This window comes from Anser brachyrhynchus, assembly GCF_964034855.1.
Source record: "Anser brachyrhynchus genome assembly, chromosome: 11".
In the NCBI taxonomy this organism is placed as follows: domain Eukaryota; kingdom Metazoa; phylum Chordata; class Aves; order Anseriformes; family Anatidae; genus Anser; species Anser brachyrhynchus.
Window position 1 is genome coordinate 8,709,089 of NC_137706.1, and position 19,993 is coordinate 8,729,081.

Genomic DNA, 19,993 nt, shown 5'->3' on the forward strand with positions numbered 1-19,993 from the left:
TCCCCAAATGTAAAGCCTTTCTGTTTAAAATAATTTTATTCCTGTTTATGTTAAATTTCACACAGTGCTTAAAAGAATGTCACTAATTGCAAATACAGTACAACCCGCTATCTGTAAACAGCTGATCTTAATTTGAGGTCTGAGCTCTGGCAGAAGAAGATCATTTGGTAGTCCTCCAAGTCACAAATACTTTGGTCAAGAGGTCAGTATAATTACACTGTTATTTAAATGCATCATTACAGACTGAGTAGTATTTTTCATTCTCCCAGCAGTTACTGCTGAGCTGCTCACTATAGCACTAATTCACAATCACTCATCAGTGGAACTGGCTGGACTTGCAGGAAGTGCATTCTGCATGGCTTACAGGGAATGTAGGAATTTTGTTCTCTTTCACGAGCAAAGATAGGCTGTTAAGAGCACTTTTTTTCCTAGGTGTTCTTTCCTAGCACTTTACACCTGTCCCATAACATATAATGGACACTACAGATCTAAAACCACACGCTGTATTTGTTAAATTCAAATAATTACAATATTAAAATACATTTACAAAGAAATGATGACAATGGTACACAACAGAGTATCTCAGGCTTGGTTGTTCGTGTACTAAAAATATCCCTAACTCTGCTCTGACAGACAGCACAAATGGCCCTCTAAATGGATACAAACTACGGTCAGAGATTAGGGAAAAAAACATGCTTTTTCAGTTATCAGTTTTTGCAGGTATTCTGTTTAGTCACTACTATTTTTCTTTTTCAAGAATTAGATATTTCAACCCTTCTGCTCTCACGTGCATAAAGAGGAATTCCTCTAATCCGTGAGAATTTGGATTTACATTTGTAGAAGCCCTTTCAGCCAGCAGTATCTTAGAAGAACTTTTTACTTTAAAAGTAGTCAGACTACAGTGAATTAGAAGCCTTCAGAAAGAAAATATAAGAGATCTTCCACTAGAGATCGTTACATACCAACTTCAAAAGATATGTACTTCCTCTTTTATAAAAGGTAGCCTCTTTGTTTAATAATGTTTTCTCTTTTCTCACTTTGTACAGTTGAGGATGCCATTGTTCAAACACACCATAGATAGAAAAAAGTCACAAAGTTTGAAAACTAGAAGTTGAGTGGAAATGTCTTTCACCTTCCATGGCAGCACAGAGTAGAGCATGCTTTTTCTTTGAAGTTAACCATTGGACTATGAGAAGAAGCAGTAATGAAGCAGCAGATGTGAAATATTCTAGTGATACCAAGTGGCCAATGAAGGACTGTTGATACTTACTTGAAAGGAACCCGTGAAACTGCATTCAGGTTGGTGGGAGAAGTCACGGCTTGAAGAACATGTTCAAGGGCAGTCAGTCCTCCCGCAGCCCGAAATGCTATTTGATCTGCTGTGTTCTAGACAAACACAAAAGAAAACCAACAGAAATTAATAAAATTCCTGGATATGACAGATGACTGGAAGACAATTGTCCTGAGTTTTCATGTCAGTGTAGGAAATCTTTAATACATGTATTTATCACATTGAGCACTTCTGAAAAAGAGCAGTGAAATGCCTGTGCACAGGCAAGAGTATTCTTCAGAAGGTGCAGGAGTTGAAATTCCTGCATTACTTTTTCGAAGATAACACATACATGCCACGTACTATATAAAGGTAACACTTACAAATGAATACCATAAGAATTTTCAGTAATGACATAATGTTTTAGGGATTTTAATGAAGTTAATCTTTACCTGTTGCTGTTACCTTTGTAGCTACACTTTAATGCTTTTCACATCATTTCTTTCCATCATTTATCAGCAGTCCTGGCTATCGGGGGAGGTCCCAGTTGACTGGCGGCTAGCCAATGTGATGCCCATCTATAAGAAGGGCCGGAGGGCAGACCCCGGGAACTATAGGCCTGTTAGTTTGACCTCAGTGCCAGGAAAGCTCATGGAGCAGATTATCTTGAGGGTCATCATGCGGCACTTGCAGGGCAACCAGGCGATCAGGCCCAGTCAGCATGGGTTTATGAAAGGCAGGTCCTGCTTGACGAACCTGATCTCCTTCTATGACCAAGTGACGCGCTTGGTGGATGAGGGAAAGGCTGTGGATGTGGTTTACCTTGACCTCAGTAAGGCTTTTGACACCGTTCCCCACAACATTCTCCTCAAGAAACTGGTTGCTCGGGGCTTGGACTGGCATACGCTTCGCTGGGTTAGAAACTGGCTGGATAGCCAGGCCCAGAGAGTTGTGGTGAATGGAGTCAAATCAAAAGAAAAGTCAAATCAAAGAAAGCCTGACAGCATCACCAAGCAGAGTGTTATTTTAGCCTTTAACCTTTAGTTTTGTACAGTATTTTGCTAAAACACAAGTATACTTTGCAAAGCACAAATCTACATTGTAAAGAACTTCCTTTACTGCTGTCTTTCTATCAAGCTGAAGTGAGTTTGTAATTTCTCCCAGTTTAGTATCATTCAGCTTTAATCCCTATTATTCTCCTCTCTAGATTACTTAATCAGCATTTTGACATTTAGCTATCACAGAAATAAATCCCTAAGTATGCTCATGAAAGGGGTGGGGGTGGAACTTAAAAGGAAGAAACACAAACTGGCAGCAAAGCCAGGAAGGATTCTTGAGCAAACTGTTCACCAGGTCTGTAAAACTGCCACCCAGTGATTAGGAGCACGCTACTGATCTCACTGGCTTTTGGCATGCTATCAAACATATTTACCTCCAAGGGTTCTTTCTGGATGGAGAAATCCAAGAGCTTTTAGCCCATTTATTGAAACACAATGCCGACTACAGAAATAGCTGCTGGCGCACGGTGCTTGTGAGTATGTGCCAGTACGTATGCACCATGCAGGCACCCTTCTGCCAACAGCCCCCACTGCAGGGACAGCTCCTCCGCCTGGCCTCGGGTCAGCGCAGGTGATGAGAACTGCTGGGAAAGCATGCCCCAGCCACAAAGGAGCAGAGTGTCACTTGAATATTGCATCACTGACGTTTTCAGAGTGAATGCTGTGTGACTGTGCCATCTGAGAAAACAGTGAAAAATGCACAGGCAACTCCTCAGCTACCCATGATAAGAGACCTCAGGTAGAAGACGAGCTGTGTGTAAGGAAAAAACAGTATTAAATCACCCCAGGGCTGAAAAATATTGCCATACTCTCCTGAAATATAGCAGCCAAATAAAACCAACATGTTTTTAAGACGTCTGAATTAATTTCTACTTGAGATGGTTTTCAAATTTTGAAGTATTTACATATTCATCTGAAGAAATCTTTCTTAAAGCATAACCATATGAGAGCAGGATATCTTACTCAATTTGTTTCTTTCTAAAATTAACCTACATGCTTCAAAATATGATCCAAATTCATTTAATGTTCTGTAGTGCTTAATCTTTACGTTAGCTGATACGTTAGAAGTAGGCTGAGGCATACAAGTTACTCAAAGCCCTTGCTCAATAATATTCTTCTTTAAATTGTATACAGAAACCAAAACCTGTTACTAATTGATGCTCACTTATCATTCTCTGTTCCTTTGTATTACCCACTGACCTGTATGAATAAATCAAAGATTTCAGCGTGTCTGAATGAAAGACCCATTTGGGTAATTACAACTTTTACTTTCGCAGCACCAAAAGCACCGAGCAGATCAGGCACCACACGAATATGAAAAATGACAGATCCTATTGGGAGATAACGTTAACTCCCTATCTGGAAGAGCACAAACCAGCATGGCACGTTTTTGCTGCCTGAGAGAATCCTCCAGCCTTCTAACCTAGTCTCTTGAATTACTTAGCTAGGTGCTTATGAAAACTGTTTCATAGTTTCACTACAGAAACTGTTCCTTCAGAGTGGCTGCACAGTTAGATTGGGAAGCTTACTCAGCAAAGGCAGTCAATACAGTGAGGTTCATGTGTTGTAGAAAAGATATTTAAGTTTGGTTTTCAAACAGTGAAACTGCTTTGCCTTGCTCATGCATACTTTCACAAATATGTAACTATTTTAAACAACATTTTTAGACAACCTGATTGCAAGTATAAAAGGATTTCAAAGCTCTAAAGCTACCTTGTCATGCAGAACAGCAGGGGCAAATGAACATGTAGGGAAAAAAATGATTATTACTGTCATCTAAGCATTTCTGGACAGAAAGAGGAGAAGGCACAAAAGCCATGCAGATGCCCCCTAAATTTGTCTTAACCATTGCAAAAATAGCATTGGAGATGTAGTCCTCAGAACAGATGATGCTGCACTCAAAACTAATACAAGAAAAAAAGTCTTGTTTTCTTTGCTTTTCAGAAGTCTGCATCATTGTAAAATACAGTAGTTCTGTTTGTACAGGAGGAAAGCCAACACAGCTAACGTGATGTTAAGTGTGCATTTATGATTTTTGGACTCCTATATACTTGTCATTTAGAGCACGCGTTAACTAACTTCAACACAGCAGTGTATGAATCATGTACCTCTTCAGCAGAATGTAGGCACACTAATGCACACATGGCAAACTGAACAGAAATGACAACAAACCATGTAACAACGTTAAGGATTAATTTTGAACTAAGCATTTTAATAAACTTTTAAAATTAATCTTTTCTTTTTTAAATCATGACAAACACTCAGGAAAGGTCCCTGCACACTCCCACCAAGTGTGGCTGATTTACCTGTTACAAAACCTTAATGGATTTGAATTCCTCTTTTCTCCTCTCCTATGGCTTGAGTGACAACTGACTAATAGGATTACAGGCTCCATTCCAATAATACAGCTCAGCAACATGCCAGCAAAAAATGACAGCCTAAACCTGAATTACATGGCCTGGGAATCCATCCAATTATTAACTAAAGTAACTGTTATTACCTAACCTAATCAAAGGAGAAGCAGCTGTTAATCTTTGGTGGCCTGCAGTGTAGTAGCGGTCAGACTGGATGAACTGTCTTTGTACTTGACTCCTCTACAGACAATAATTACGTCCTTTGTGATCAAGAAGGAAGGGCTTCCCAACCTTCCAGACAGAGGCAGAGGCAGCAGATGGGGAACAACTGTCTGTGTGTTCATTAGCAAGACAGGGTGGATTTTATCAGGGTTTGGCATCTGTGGCACCTTCAGAAGCACCACTTAATGATACCAGTAGATTTGGCAAAGTCAAGAACTAGCAGGCCAAATACAGAGCTCAAAATAACGGTTTCATCTCATCGTCTGACATTTCACAAAGAAAAATAAACACAGCAAAAACAAGTCATTAACACATATGCCTCACAATATCCAATTACTCTGCTCAGACACACAGGCAACAGAAATATGTGAAAGGGCCAGTAGTGTTGTTACTTTGCTGGGGTTTGCTTCATTTGTTGAGGTAGCTGGATAATATAACTGTATGCCTTTGAAATAAAATCAAAACAGGAGAAACATCTTTGAGTTATTTATAAAAGTCAGCGGTTATACTAAGTAACACAGAGCGAAGTAAAGTGAGCATCAATTAGTAACACTTTTTGATGCCTACATAGAATATTCCAGGGCAGAAGAAAAGCCAAAACTGCTACCCTGCTCTGCTGCTCCCGCTTTACACAGGCCATTGGACAAACTGGAAGGTTTGTCAAACAAGCTTGGAGGCCAGAGAAACCTGCCTCAACGTGAGACACTATGGAAGTACAATCTAGCGTATGTCAGGGAAAGTAAAAATATGACAGGATCACCGGATGGAAGCACCTGAATGGGAAGACTATTTCTGATAATGCACAGTAACAGCTGGTATTTATAAGTCAAGACTGGATGAATTCAGATAAAGTGATTTTTTTAATGCCAAGAGTAATTAACGACTACCATAATATACTTAGGATATAGTCGACACTCAATCATTTGAAGTTTTTAAATCAAACCTGATTATCTCCTAGAAAAATATGATCCTAGTTAAATCACAATTTATTAATTTGGTGCAAGAGTTATTGGGTGAAATCCAACGTCCTATACCAAAGTACTCACTTCCATACATTTCTCCTGTTAAAGTACTCTTATTATTTAATATACAGAGAAGAATCAGAAATAACGCAGACCTTTAACATCCAAAATGATTTCATGCCAGCTTTAGCATCTCTGTTCCATGTAACTTCAGCACTTCAGTTTGAATATCAGCACTTGCATCGGAAATCTTTTCAAACTACCTTTAAAAATACTGCTGTGCAAACCACCCCACAGACAGGCATCCATAATCAATATTCTGATGTTGATTAAAAAACATTTTCCTTCCTCATCCAAAAGAACGCATTCTGCTAGTCCCACTCTGTATGTCTGAATAAAAAACTAATCTGAAAAGACATTTTGAAGAGACCTCAGGAACTAAAACTGGTAAGATGGAAAATATTTGTGAATGAAACCCAAGTATTTTGAAACTTTGATTTCTATTTCTGAAAGAACACACTGAACTTGTGTGACTATTCTGCACTTGTTAAACTGTTTACTGAAGGAAGAAGTAAAAACTAAATTAGCAAAATGTAATTGAAATCCATCTTCAGAGTGTTCTTCTTTCGTTTTCTTGGCTGTTTGAAGATTCTTAAATGCCAGGAGCTAAGAAATACAGGTCAAAGCTGCCTCAGAAAAAGAAGCCAGATAACTGAATCCTGGGCTGGATCCTTTTTCTTTTTTTTTTTTTCTCCTCTCTTTAAGTAAATGCATCATTGTATCTACAAGCACATACAAAATCACAGATACGCTGGTCAGCATAGAAAATCTACACTCCTATTAGTCCTCCAAGAAAAAGTGTTTTTAGTAAGAATCACTGGAGAGAACATAGCAAAATAATATTTTCTACTAAAATACTCAATTTTGTTTTCTGTAATAAATATATCTAGTGAAATCAGTACTATACTAGTATAATAACGCGCTGTTCCCCCTGAAAAATCTTAAACTGGTTTTCAAAATGAGTGATTCGACCTACAACAGAATTTCAGGCACCTGCACATCAGTAGGAAAATGTAAATCCGAAACTAGGTGCGGTACTCAAGCACGAGACAGGACTGGCTTAGTATCATCTATGTACCGTTATGGGGAGGCATTCATTCACATTAAGGACATCTAGCAGGCGTTTGTGCCAACTCCCCCTTCATGAATTGCTTACATGTTAAGGCAGCCAAGCTCCTTAGGTAATGCTATGCAAGGCCACAGAAAGGAGGGCTTGAGTAATGCTCCTTTGCACAAAGCAAAGGGCAGAGCTAGCTGATTCTGAAGCCTTAAAGATAAGCCAGCTCCTCTAATTTCTGTGTTTGCATCCCAAAACAACCGATCTCAGTGCCTTCATCTAGGTGAGGATGCTTACCTAGCATCTGCTTAGATCCTGAGGTGGTAGGCAGGTAAATTCACGATACCTCCCTGCAGGATGTTTGGTACTTCCACACTCCCCTGTAGAGCTTACCCTGCGGCCTGTAAGCCATTTGGACAATACGGTTTGGTGGTGACTTTTTTTCCCCCTTTTCTTTTGTTTTCTTTATTAACAAAGCTATATTAATTCCATTACACATATTTAGCATAAAGGAAGAAGAATACATAGGTACAACGAGAAGAAAGACTGAAAAAGAACAGCTGTTGCTACACCACTGAAATATAACAATAAAAACTAAACTTTCTTTGTTTTCAAATTCAATGAAAAGTTCAAAAAAAGTCATTTACTACTATACTTTCTATAAGCACATTACAACTGTCATATATTGCAAGCTACTTAAAATCCGTCTAGGTCTGTTCTGAAGACTGTCTTGCAAACACTAAATGTCACGTGCTTATAAATTTAACTTCTGCCTATGCACATTCTTTAATTCATACTTCTGTTTCCAAATGTTGTTCCATATTATAAGGTAAACCACACTGAGTAGGGCTCCTTTTTGAATTACTGCATTATCCTATTGAGGAAGATGAACCTTATTCCAACAATCTTCCCAGTTCTGCAGTTTCTTTTCAGTTCAACAGTAAAATCACAGAGAGGCACTCCATTAATGACTGTGTTGATGTTGAGGACAGGACCGTCGCAATCCTGTTTGTGAACTTCCACAACCCAGTGAAAGCCATAAAACAAAGACAGGTGAAGGTAAACCAGTGAACCACATCATCTGTTTAGCTGCTTTCACTCATTCTAAGGAGTCTAACCAGAAATAGGCAATATTGTTGGTGAAAATAAGATGTCCTTATAAATATTAAGACAGCACTGAGCATTACAGCACTTGTGCTTATTAAAAATAAAAATGTTTATTTATAAATAACTGGACACCCAATGAGTGTATCAATTCAAAGAAAAGCAAGGATAAAGGTTCAACCAGGAACAACTGCTCCTAGATCTCTATGGATGACTCAGTTAGGACCATTTTGACAGTTCCCAAACAAATATACTAAGAGCACCACTTACGTGATCTTCTCCTGTTCTCTCCCAGAATTTTTTTGGACAAGAAATGTCCAGTGAATAGAAACTTTGCAGATCTCTTGCATGATTAATTCATTCTTAAATTCCTATTGCTGACATTTCATTATTGAAAATTTTGGCCACAGGAAAGCAGCAGTGACTTCAGCTGAACTATGAAAACCAGTGCAATCCAGCAAAACTAGAGATATTAAAATTATGTGGGAGAAGATAGAGAGAGGGAGCTACGGTTGTTTGTTTGAAGACCTGCAGGGCAGCCAAAAACTCTTGAATTCTAAACACAGCATTCACACTGATTGCCTTGGGTACTCTCTTATAACCCCTTGGACTGTTTGCCCGTTACCCCATCCACATGATAGTAATAGATGACTGCTGTGTAGATAAAAAAAAAAAAACGTGGGTTTGTGAAGTATTTCAGATGAGAACACACAACAAAGGGCATCTTTAGGTGATACGGTTTCAAATCAGAAGTGGAATTTAAAAAATATTGAACGTGTGTTAACATATACCAGCAGACTAAATGAAATAAAACCTTTAGTTCTTCAAAAAATATAAAAACAAAGAAAATAATTACTTTAGCCATGATCTCTATCTAAATTGGCACCTGCTCATTAGCAGAAATGCCTAGGGCACTTTCTTACCACCGAATGCTCACTGCTGTGCCTGTGCTCAGTGCTATCACTGGTACAACTGCATGGATGCCACTACCACAGGCAGACAGATGGGGCGCAGGAAAACACAATATGAAGAAAATAATTAACTGTGGTTATTTACGCTGATTTTATGATATTAAAACAGATCTCTTGTCCTGCAAATGCTCAGTGAAGAAATGACTTTGCATATGTTGGAACGTATTCTGATACAAATGGACACAGAGGAAAAAAGAGCACCAGACCGGACAGCAAAAGGTCCCAACTAGTAATGCGTTAAGTGCCTTGGAAGCTAACAACATCTAACTGCATACCACAGAATCAGAAATCACAGCAGTTTTCAGTAACAGACTGCAGAGTAAATCTTGGAATAACAACACTGCAGAGCTTATCTGTGAACTGAACTTGCCTTGTAATACCATTTCCAGCAAACAAGTTAAAAAATAGTCTGTGGCTGACCTCTAGTAACAAGTTCCTATTTATATGTTCATCTTGAGAAAAAGGTTAATCCACAGATTACAGAAACTCCGGGCAAACAAATTATTGATGATATAAAGCTGCCTGGTCCAACTTGCACGAGGCAACACACATCTGACCTATTGACTTCCTCCTGGCAGTGACAAGGAATGTCTGCTTGGGCAGAAAATGCTGTCCCAAGAGCTCCGCCTGTGTTTGCACGCAGCCTGCTCTTTGAACGACAGCCACCGGGGTATTGCTATCCTGCCCACCGCCACCACTGGTCGGATGAGGCGATGTTTCTGCAACTAGGAGTAGTTTGTACCACACAGAGTTAAGATGGCTGATGCAGTGCTCTGGGGGTCTCTGCACGTTGCTGAACCTTTTCACACCATGTGCTTTCTGGCAACATGCATCTCTGACACTCAGGGCTGAATATTCACACATGAAAAGCTCCTTACCTCCCAATTAAAGGCTTTGAAGTACTGAGTTCGTTTTGAGTAGGGTTACTTAGATCTCAGGTTTTCCATCAGTTATATCCATTTGATCGGATGCTGAGTTCATGCTCTGAACTCAATATTCTGTATTTTCCTAAGGACAGCTTTAGTCTTGATTTACGCTTAGAGCAAAGGAAGCATAAACACAGAATTCCCTGTTATGTTCTGTGTTCACAAAATTACTAGATTTTTGTGGTAAAATACAGAGATCCAAGGGCCTGAATTCTAGTTTTAGCTGGTAAAAAAAGACCTGTGTTTAAGTTTTAAAATTCTATGCACTTCATAAACTTTGGATTTTGACTTTAAATCATTTTTAAACTGCTGTAATTCAGCTTTAAATTTGATTAATGACTTCCCTTCCCCAGACATCACAGCAGGCTGAAACTGGCTACTGCAGGAGTATCCGAAGTTGAATACAACTTGTTGAATACAATTTATATTCCACTGGCCACAGGCACACACATCCTGCAAAACGGGGAGCAAGACAAAGCTTATCGGCTGTGCTGCCTCCTGTCCCTAACCAACCTCACCCCAATCCCTGCCAACTGGCTGATTTAAGGAAGGTATTTTGTATCTTAAAGAAGAGACAAATAAAAGGTAAATATCCTCACTGTCAAACACCAGCAGCCAGACACTTGCACTTTTTCAATAAAGGACCTTCCAGGCCCATGAAAAAGAGCTAAGTCCACTTGTTGATTTCACACAGTAAAATTAAAGGTGGCAACTCTCAGTGCTTTCTTCTTCCTCACTGGTATAAATCGAAAAACCAAGGAACTTGCCCTTTACGCTCAGCAATTGCTGTCACTGTGATTTTGGTGAATGCCATTAGGGCAGAAAGTAGGACTCTACTGATACCGAGCTACAGAAAAACGCATTTAAGTCTCATACAAATCAGAATAAATATGCCTCTTTCAGAGCCATTACGACTCACGTTAACTTAGTGTGATCTCCTGGACCAGATCACCACAAATTTCAATCTTAATTTGGTGTCCATGGTACCAAGGTAGAACGAGGCCAATAGAGAAAAGGTGATAGCTTCTCTATCCTATGGCGCCACAAAATAATCTGAAATATTCCCCAAATTTATCCTCATTTCATTTTTTGAAATTTGTAGTTCGCCAGTTGCTACAAACACAAGTTCTTTTCTGTTTGAAAAAAATACTTATTTTTATATTCCAACAGAAAATATTCAAATTATTCCAATAATTTCAGCTTCTGAAAATACTATCTAAGGAAAATATTTGGATGTTACGACTATGATAAAATTATGAACCTTATGACACATAAAACAAAGCTATTACAGATATTTGACCTGCACTGTTAATTTTTATTGGATTAAATTTATTTCTTATTTTCAATCTTCATACAGAACATATCATATGTTTAGCTAAAATGAAGCTTAAAGTTTTAACTTCTGATTACCTTTAAAAATAAGAATAGCAATTGCTTTCATTAAGAACAAAGCCCCAGAACTTGGATGAAAGCAAAGAAAAATTAAGATAGCATTCATTTTTTAAACACTGTGGCCACTAAATGCCCACTGCCCAGTGTAAAAGAAGGCTTTTTGCTGTAAACGAACGAGCCGCGGATCACATTCTTTGTATGGCTGCGAGCCAAAAGACACATATCATGTCCCTGAGCGAAGGCAGCAGGTTACAACATGACAGCATCAATGGCCCCACAGGGTCCCACTGCGGTGCTGCGAGGCTGGCGGAGGAGCGGGCACGGGGCTGAAGTCAGGGCATGTCTTGTCCCAGTGCCCTGCGTGGGCCGTGGTGGGGTCAGTGCAGCTGCGGCCCCATGGCACCGGCCTGGCACGAGGGTGCAGGGAACGGCCGCTCGGTACCAGAGGCTGGCTGCCCCTCACCCGCACTAGGGAGTAGCTTCAGGCGTACATCACTCAGCTACACGCCTATGTAACTGCGGGCGTGTGCCACTTTGCTTTGTGTTCTTCATTTTTAATATGAACACTGTGCATGGCGATAATTTTTTTTTTTCATATAAACACCCTATAAAGTTGACTGCACGTTTAAGTCCCAACAGGGTGTCTGCTATTTACCTGCGTAAATATTCCACACATCAAAACCAGGAGGCCTGCTGCTGTAAGAAGCTGAGTGGGAAACGAAGCTGTGCAATTTTTAAGCCCACTTGCACAGTGCCACAGGACTGGCTGGAGCTGCTGGCAGAAAGGCCGAGGTGTGCTCTAATGACAGGAATACCCCAACTGAACGACACCGGGGCTGGTTTGTCCCCTACAAGAGTCAACAGTGCCTGAGTTCCTGTTCTGATGATAACCATAATGCAATTCACTGCACTTTGAAAATTAATGGGCAAACCAATTTAGCAGGTAACACCTCTGGCCCTAGAAGTCGCTTCAGTATTAACCAGATTGAAATCTCACGTAAGCATTTTTTCTTCCAAACCAGAATTTGACTTCTAAATAGAGCTGTTACTTGTAAGGATGAAGGGGACGTGCCGTTGTTCCTGCCCGTAGTGTCCTCTAGTGGGGAAACGGGAGATGGTAAGTAAATGGGAAAACAAAGCTCCACATCACAGAAGGTATCCCTTCAAGGAAAAAAATTCCTCTCAATCACAAAAACACCTATAAAAGTCTGGCATTTTGACTGAGCTTTTCATTACTATAATAATGTTCAAATGTCAAAGTTTAAGTAACTTTTGAAAGCTTCAGTCAGACTGAGAAATTACATAGTCGTGAGGCTGTTTACAGAAACCGGCTGAGGTGCACTTCTTGTGCTCACACACCGCTGTGCCTCTGTGTGCACATGTACACAGATGTGAGATCACAAAATACTGATGGTGGGATACAAGCTGGGTTACGTCATATGCCATGACTTAGGCAGAATCCCTGCACCAGTAATTTTCACCCTTTCTCACATGCAATGTCCTATGATGCTCTGATTCACCAATTTTTGCCACCATCTTATTACTAGGTGACCCTTCAATGCTTCAAAAGCAAGAATTATTAATTCTGAAGAAATTAATGAGTCATTGCTTCCACTTCTAACACTTCTGCTTTCTTCAGAGATAATCATCATCCTTGTCCCTAAGCAGTCTAACTAACAAAACTAAGTTAAATCAGGATCACTCATTTTTAGATAAAAAATTAGGTTTAAAATTTGCTACTTCTATTTCATAATGAAGAAAACTTTCAAGTGTGAATTAGAAGTGAAACAGCAAGCTATGACTTGCACAGTCTAAAGCTAGGCTGATTTTTCTGAACACATAATCTAGCTTAAAATATACTACCTTGTTATGTTACTTTTGCTTAGCTTAGCAATTCTAAATTCCTTCAAGAGTTTGGTATCAAATTGCAGTATCTTGTCTAGTATTCATTCAGTGATTATGTGGAGCAATGATGCCATATCCATTTAAAATATACTCAATAGTAAGTTTAGAAAAGCTTAAACATACATCATTGCCTTTTCAGCTGGTCCAGAGTACTTCTGAAAAATAAAATTCAGCTGTTAAATTCAATGTCTTTCAGTCCTTTTGGACGGCTACACTACTCTGCTACACTAGAAATAGGCAGCTACCTAGGTGCTTGAGCCAGCTTCACAAACTATTGCAGCATCAGAACCAAATGTTTAAGAGATGGGGAACCACAATTCTTACTTACTGTGTTCTTATATGGTATCTTAAGTATGTAACATTTTTGAATATTTGCTTCTAAAATCTGTTTGTCTGCATATATGCATTTTACACACACACAAGAACAATTTTATTTATTTTTTTTTGTGGAGGATTTTTAAGAAATTTATCGCAAATGGTACAAAAGCTTGCACATGTTCCACTTAACACTGCCGAAGAGTTAGTACATGGAGCAAAAACAGTTTTTAATCTTACTGTTTAAGTTTCTCGTGATTCAGTTTCTATTTTTGGGGGGGTGGGGAGGAGAAGGACTAGCTGGACAGACAACTCAATGTGCCTTCCAGAAACTGGCCTATGAAGCTTCACACTGGCTATGGTCACCATACCCAGTAGGCCTGACAGTTTAGAGAACAAATCATAAATAGGCACCCTAACTGTGCTGCTAAGGCCAGCCATTTCTGACAGTCTTTACAATGGCATAAACACTGTCTCCCTATAGTCCCCTTGTATTTGAAAGTTACAACAAACATTGTCCTGAAATGTAAATAACTGACATCATGACTGCTGAAAAAGGAAGACGAAAAATCTATCTAAAAATTGCAAAAACAAAAATGTTGTCTGGCACTAAACAAACCATTAATGGTCATCAAGAGAGCACTTTTTCGAAGTTACAAGCATTGAGAGCCTTTTTAAAAATAATAGAAGCATTGAAACAAGAAACAATTACTAGCTTAGATTCACACATTTTTGAGTTACAAAATCAGACCTTTTCCTAAGTGAACGCATTTCTTTCCCTGAAATCACTTCTTAGGATGAGGACTATTCCAGCTTAATAAAAATAAATACCTTGAAACTTAGCCTACTGAAAAGCAACTACTGTTAGAATTGTGCCAAGAGAGCTGACGAGTAAGCATAAGCAACATGAATGTGGCTCCATTTGTTATAAGCCTCCTCTTCTATCCACTTCAGTTCAGTTTTAGTCCCATACTTTAATAACCTAATTTGCAGTATTATTTACTGCACCTAGGAAACCTGAAGGAAACCGGGACACCACCTATCCTCAAAACAGTACAAAATCCTAGTAATTTTATAAACATCAGAACCAGGGAAATCTTGCTTGTTAGGGTTTTGTGCCTAGTTTCAGCTTTTAGAGTTTCAGCTTTATCATTTGCTTAGGCTGGGACATTTATGAAACCTCTGTCCTTCCCCTGTAGCTCTCTCCTCGGCAGCACATCTGTAGGATGCTCCCTGTCAAATCACTTAAGTTAGAGGAATTGTATAACTTGCATTGTGATAAATACCTTTTTCAAACTCGTGGTCTAACGAGAAACGTTATGAAAAAACCTGCAGTTAAGCAGATTAACTGTTGCACTTGAATTCCAAAAATCCTAAGGTTCCCTTTGTGATCATACCGAAACCGTGTATGTCATATTCCCAGTCAGGAGGATGTGAGATACATTAACAGCTTGTCTTGATGTCACATATACGTATTGAACACATTTAACAGCAGTGATTTAACTGCAGTGTTTTAGCTGCAGCTGAGCCAGGTGAAAAGGCTGCTGCCCTCGGCTGCTTGTCACCACGCTCCTTCCTGAACACAGCATCCAGCCACGGTCCTCAGAACAGCGGGGTGCGTCAGCTGTGGTACCATAAACGTTTTAAAGTAGGGCTTTTAAAAACTGTATCAAAACAAACTAACCGAAATAAACCCCACCAAAACAACACAAAACTAAAAAGAAAGTAGGGAGAATTTTAGGGAAGTGATGTGTCAGCAGGTCTAGGAAGACCATCTGAGTGAGCGGCAGTCACCTCTGACCCAGGTCAGGTTCATAGCCTTAGAAATATACGTACTGCAGGCAGCGGAACACATAATATTTACACAGCAGAAAATAGTGGTTTTGTTTGTTTGTTGTTTTTAAATCAGTAACGATCACCTCTGTACACTGAAGAAAATTAATGATATTAGCAGCTTAATACTGTACTTGTGGTCACACTAATAGGATACACTGATTTCAATCAATTTTTTTTGAATTCCCTATTACAGGACATTTCTGTATGAGTGCTCAAGTCAAACTTGAGCAGTTAATCCTGGGTTCCCTGCATATCTGAAACACACTGCTGCCCTCGGTAATGGAAAGCTTAGGTCTCTTGAAGAATGGTCATGTATAAACTCTGAAGCAGAAAAAACTGCGGCAGGAAAACTGTTTTAGTCCTGCAGTTCTGCCTTCTTTAAGAGGCTACATGAGTTTTGGTTGGTGGTGGGTTTTTGTTTTTTTTTGGTTTTGTTTGTTTTTTTTAAGCAAAGGCCAATTCTTAGGAGAATTTAAGATCTGATAACGTTCAGTTTAAGATCTTGAAGAGTTCCACATGACAATTTGCCAACATCAGGCCATGGCTTTTTGGTAACATTTGCATGCATTGTGCTATTGTGTTTGTGTGCATGTTTTTTGTTTGTTTTGTTTTGTTGTTTTTGTTTGTTTAATATTTTTTAAACAAAGTAGAGGTGAAAGTGAATACAGCTTCCTTTCAGGATTTCTGCCAGGAAGGATGAGAGACTGCACAAAACCTCAGGACTGCCTTCCAGTAACCTAGAGCACAACCCAATCAAAGCCCTAACAGTGTGTGTCAGATAGATCCAGGGGCAGCATACTGAGCACATACAGCGCCATCCAGCTTTGTACCTCCGGTCTGATGTCACCAGCAGAAGCAAGGACACATTCCAAAGGGGCATTGGGCAGGAATCTGTTTAAAATTGGAACAACAGTGCCGTTTATGACTTTATAGCACCGTCTATGTTGATTCAATTAAAACGCATGTGTGAACCACAGGCTGTGTGCAACTAATGGCCACACTTCTTGTCAGATCCTCAGAAGCTGCACTTTAACAATCTGAGTATCTAGAGGATATGCTGATGCAAAACCCCTTTAAACTAGGAATAAACGCTTCCTGCTGTATTGGTATTTTGCTCTTCATAAAACAAATCTTTATTTCCCTGGTGAGAAGGCATACACTTTTTTCAGTCAATGTAAGCTACTAACAAAAGAAAACTTAAATGTTTCAGAGTATGACTGAAAAGGTGTTTTTTTTTTTTTTTGAATCAATTTTATTTGACAATACTTGTGCATAACTTTTTCTGAGTCTGAAGAATTTCTAGTAAGTGGCAAGGATCTATTGTTGTTAACTCTGTCCTCCCTTAGGGCAATTCTTTATTCAACCCAGGCCATTAGTAAGGGTAAATCACTGTTATCAGCTCACACACACTGACAGCTTGTGTGGTTCCCACTCCCTCATTCCTCCCCCTACATTATGGTATATTTTTATGTTCTCCAGGGAAATTCAATTAACAGTGTCAGTCTCCTCCTCTCAGTCAATGACTGACACCATCAAGATTCTTTTCACCGCCCATTGACATGTAAGATGTGTCTGCTGATTTCTTGACTCACAAGTTAACAAGAGAATTACTATCCACTTCTATAAATGACTACCTACGATCTGTGCCGTAAACACAGTGACAGCTATTGCAATCAATCTTTCTTGACCTTATTGATTAGGACACTCAGATGTAATAAGACTTCTCCAGTGTAGAATAATGATTTGAGGGTAAAAATCCAAATCAACAACAAAATAATGTATGACTATCACCAAATTTACCTTTTATTTCCCGACTGCAGGCTCAACAAGCAGTAACATTACGAACAATTGATGATTAACATTTAGCTGCAATTCATGTCTTATTTAAAAGAATCTCAGGAAACTACAGTTTCCTGTAATTATTTCAATAACTTCACAAATAGATAAATCTTTTCAGAGACCTGATGCAACAACACATTTTCTAAATTTTCAAATAAATATGAAATTAATGTTTCAGTAATTAACACAAACACTGTACAATTGGAAAATGTTGGAAGTCCTTCAAAACTGCTATTAAACTTGATCAGCAACTCAGAGTAATTAAAATAACACACAGGAGAACAGTATCCCGGCACTGTTCAGTATTTAAAAGTATATGCTATTAGAAGCTGTATTTCACACTGAGTAAGCTGTGAAAACCTTCAAGCATGGCACTTATCTTTACAGAAACTAACTCTGAACCACAATGCTGAAACCCCCTCCTCAGATTTTATTAACTTGGTTTCTCTCAGTACTAATTTTCAGGATATCGTGATTGCAGCTATGAAAGAGAGGTCTTTTCTAAGGGTCAATGAGAGAACAAAATAACCTTCCTTTGGAAAACTCAAATATGGAGGTTCTAATGGTTTAAAAAGTTGTATTACAAGACAAACCACTGTGCCAGCAGGCCAACCACGTTGAAATAATAATAAAGATGAAAATTCTACGCTCTCAATTACAAAAATTCAGCATTTTATCTTAAAGCAAGGCAGGCTTTATAAGCACAGCACTTAAGAGAAAATTCAAACCATAAACACATACAATATATAATACCTCAACCCTCCACTGAAGACCAACCCCAAAAAACAGGCTTAGCAGTGTTCTGGGAAAGCACAACAGCTTTGTGATGTGGAACCTTCCTGAATTTTTGGTTGAGGAGAAAGGACGCCACCAGGAACAGCTGAGGCAAACACTGTCAAATTGCTGAGGGACCTTTCTGCATACTCTAACCAAGCACATTTACAGAAGAGCAAGGGAGCTCTCATTCCTCCTGACACGACACTGACAACTCCTGTCTAAAAAGCACCCCCAGAGCATTTCAGCTCTTTGGTGCTGGGGGACATGGAAGAAGTCTTACGACTCAGTCCTGTGAAAACTTGCTAATTGGAGTGCAGAGTTCTAAAAGTGTAACTACATGGCTCAAACCATTAACAACATCCAGTGAAATATTTAGTACTAAGATGACTATTTAGCAGTCCTTTCATTCGTTCTGCTGCAAAAGCATCCTGAGGACAACAGGCAGAAGGACAAATTAAAGTACAACGGATCAGACAAATCACTTGTAAAATATTTAGCCAGCTATAAAATAAAAGCTTATTTATAATATAGTAATTATGTTTATAATAAACCTTATTAAACATATAAAATCAAACCATGATAGCCTGCATGTAATGACAGTCTTGTTTAAAAATAGCATTAGGCCAGATCTGTACTTTCAATTAAATCAAACTACCAACTAATGTCAACTTCTGTGCAACTCTTACACTGTGAATAAGCAAAAAGATCTCCTACTTACTCTTAACTGACCACTTTCCTCCCATGGGTGAAGTGCAAGCCATTGCAGCTGTAGGAAGCAAGATGAGAACAGAAAAAACACAACTAGCCAGTCTGGGTTGCAGCCAGACTCAAAATATCTTTGAAATACCACAGCAAGAGCTGTTCTAATCTGTGCTGGGGCTCCTGGCAGAACAGAGCTGGCCTCCTAATTAGAAAGCTCAAAATCTTCCACTGCTTCCTTTGGTTGTACCAAGAGGACAAATGGCACAGGATAAACAAGTGTTTATCCTCACTTTATCAGCCTTCCTCTACTCCTAAGCGCAACTCCAGTTACTAACATAGATTGGTATATGTTAGCACAAACTGGGAAATGAACAGCACACACTTTATTTTACAGAAATATGTCTTTTACATTACATGCGTATTTTTACTAATCTTTAAACTTCAGTAAATATAAAACGAAAGCCTATTTGCCACAATCTAATATAACAAAGTTAAACTTCATGATATCCGTCACAGAAATGTTCAAGCTTGAATCAGCTTTTATACTTTCAGAAATACAAAATCACTTACCTGGTCTTATTTAATTAGCTTAAATTCTACTTAAATCAGACAGTTTTCTAAAATACTAGAGAATACAACTGGAAAACAATCCATATCAAATCCACTTGTTTAAATGTTGTTTACTTGTGGTAGAAGCACAGACTTATCTAAAGTTACTAATAGATCAGAAATGATGATGCTATAAATCCCATGTAAACAGACTAGAAATTTCATACAAGCCTGTTGTTTGATGTAAAAAAAATGATATTCATCTTCTACTAGTAACTAGAACACATCATTCTGCGTATGCATCAAGCTCATAGCAAGAGTCCTGAACCTACCTACTGAAAAAAGTGTGGATTTGGGAAAGAAAAAAAAGAAAACTTGCACAGTTTTTCTCTTCAAAGCCTCCTTGTCATAAATTTAAACACTTAAATAAAAAATTGAATCCTGAAGTACTAATACCTAGTAACATAGGAATTCCAATACATATTTATAATTACTGCATTTTATTAGATAACTTCTCAAAATTAGTAAGAAATGCATTAATTAATGCATAATGCTAGAAATAGAGCTCTCTCATGAACAGAGCTCTCTGTTCATTTAGACAGTTGAACTCCCTTCAGGAGAACTCCTTTCAGATACACTCTGAAACTTCCAAGCTTCTACTATAGTAGTCATTAGTATTCATCAATACACATCT

General features: G+C 38.8%; 1 protein-coding gene across 9 annotated transcripts in view; it reads right to left on the reverse strand.

The window, feature by feature from the left end:
- SCAPER (S-phase cyclin A associated protein in the ER) overlaps window positions 1-19,993 on the reverse strand; it is a 242,691-nt gene that overhangs the window by 53,559 nt on the left and 169,139 nt on the right. For all 9 annotated transcript variants that reach the window (XM_080551341.1, XM_080551342.1, XM_080551340.1 and 6 more), the window contains one exon: window positions 1,271-1,386. In XM_080551341.1, coding sequence (XP_080407467.1) covers window positions 1,271-1,386 — 116 coding nt within the window. The remainder of the gene's footprint in view (window positions 1-1,270; window positions 1,387-19,993) is intronic.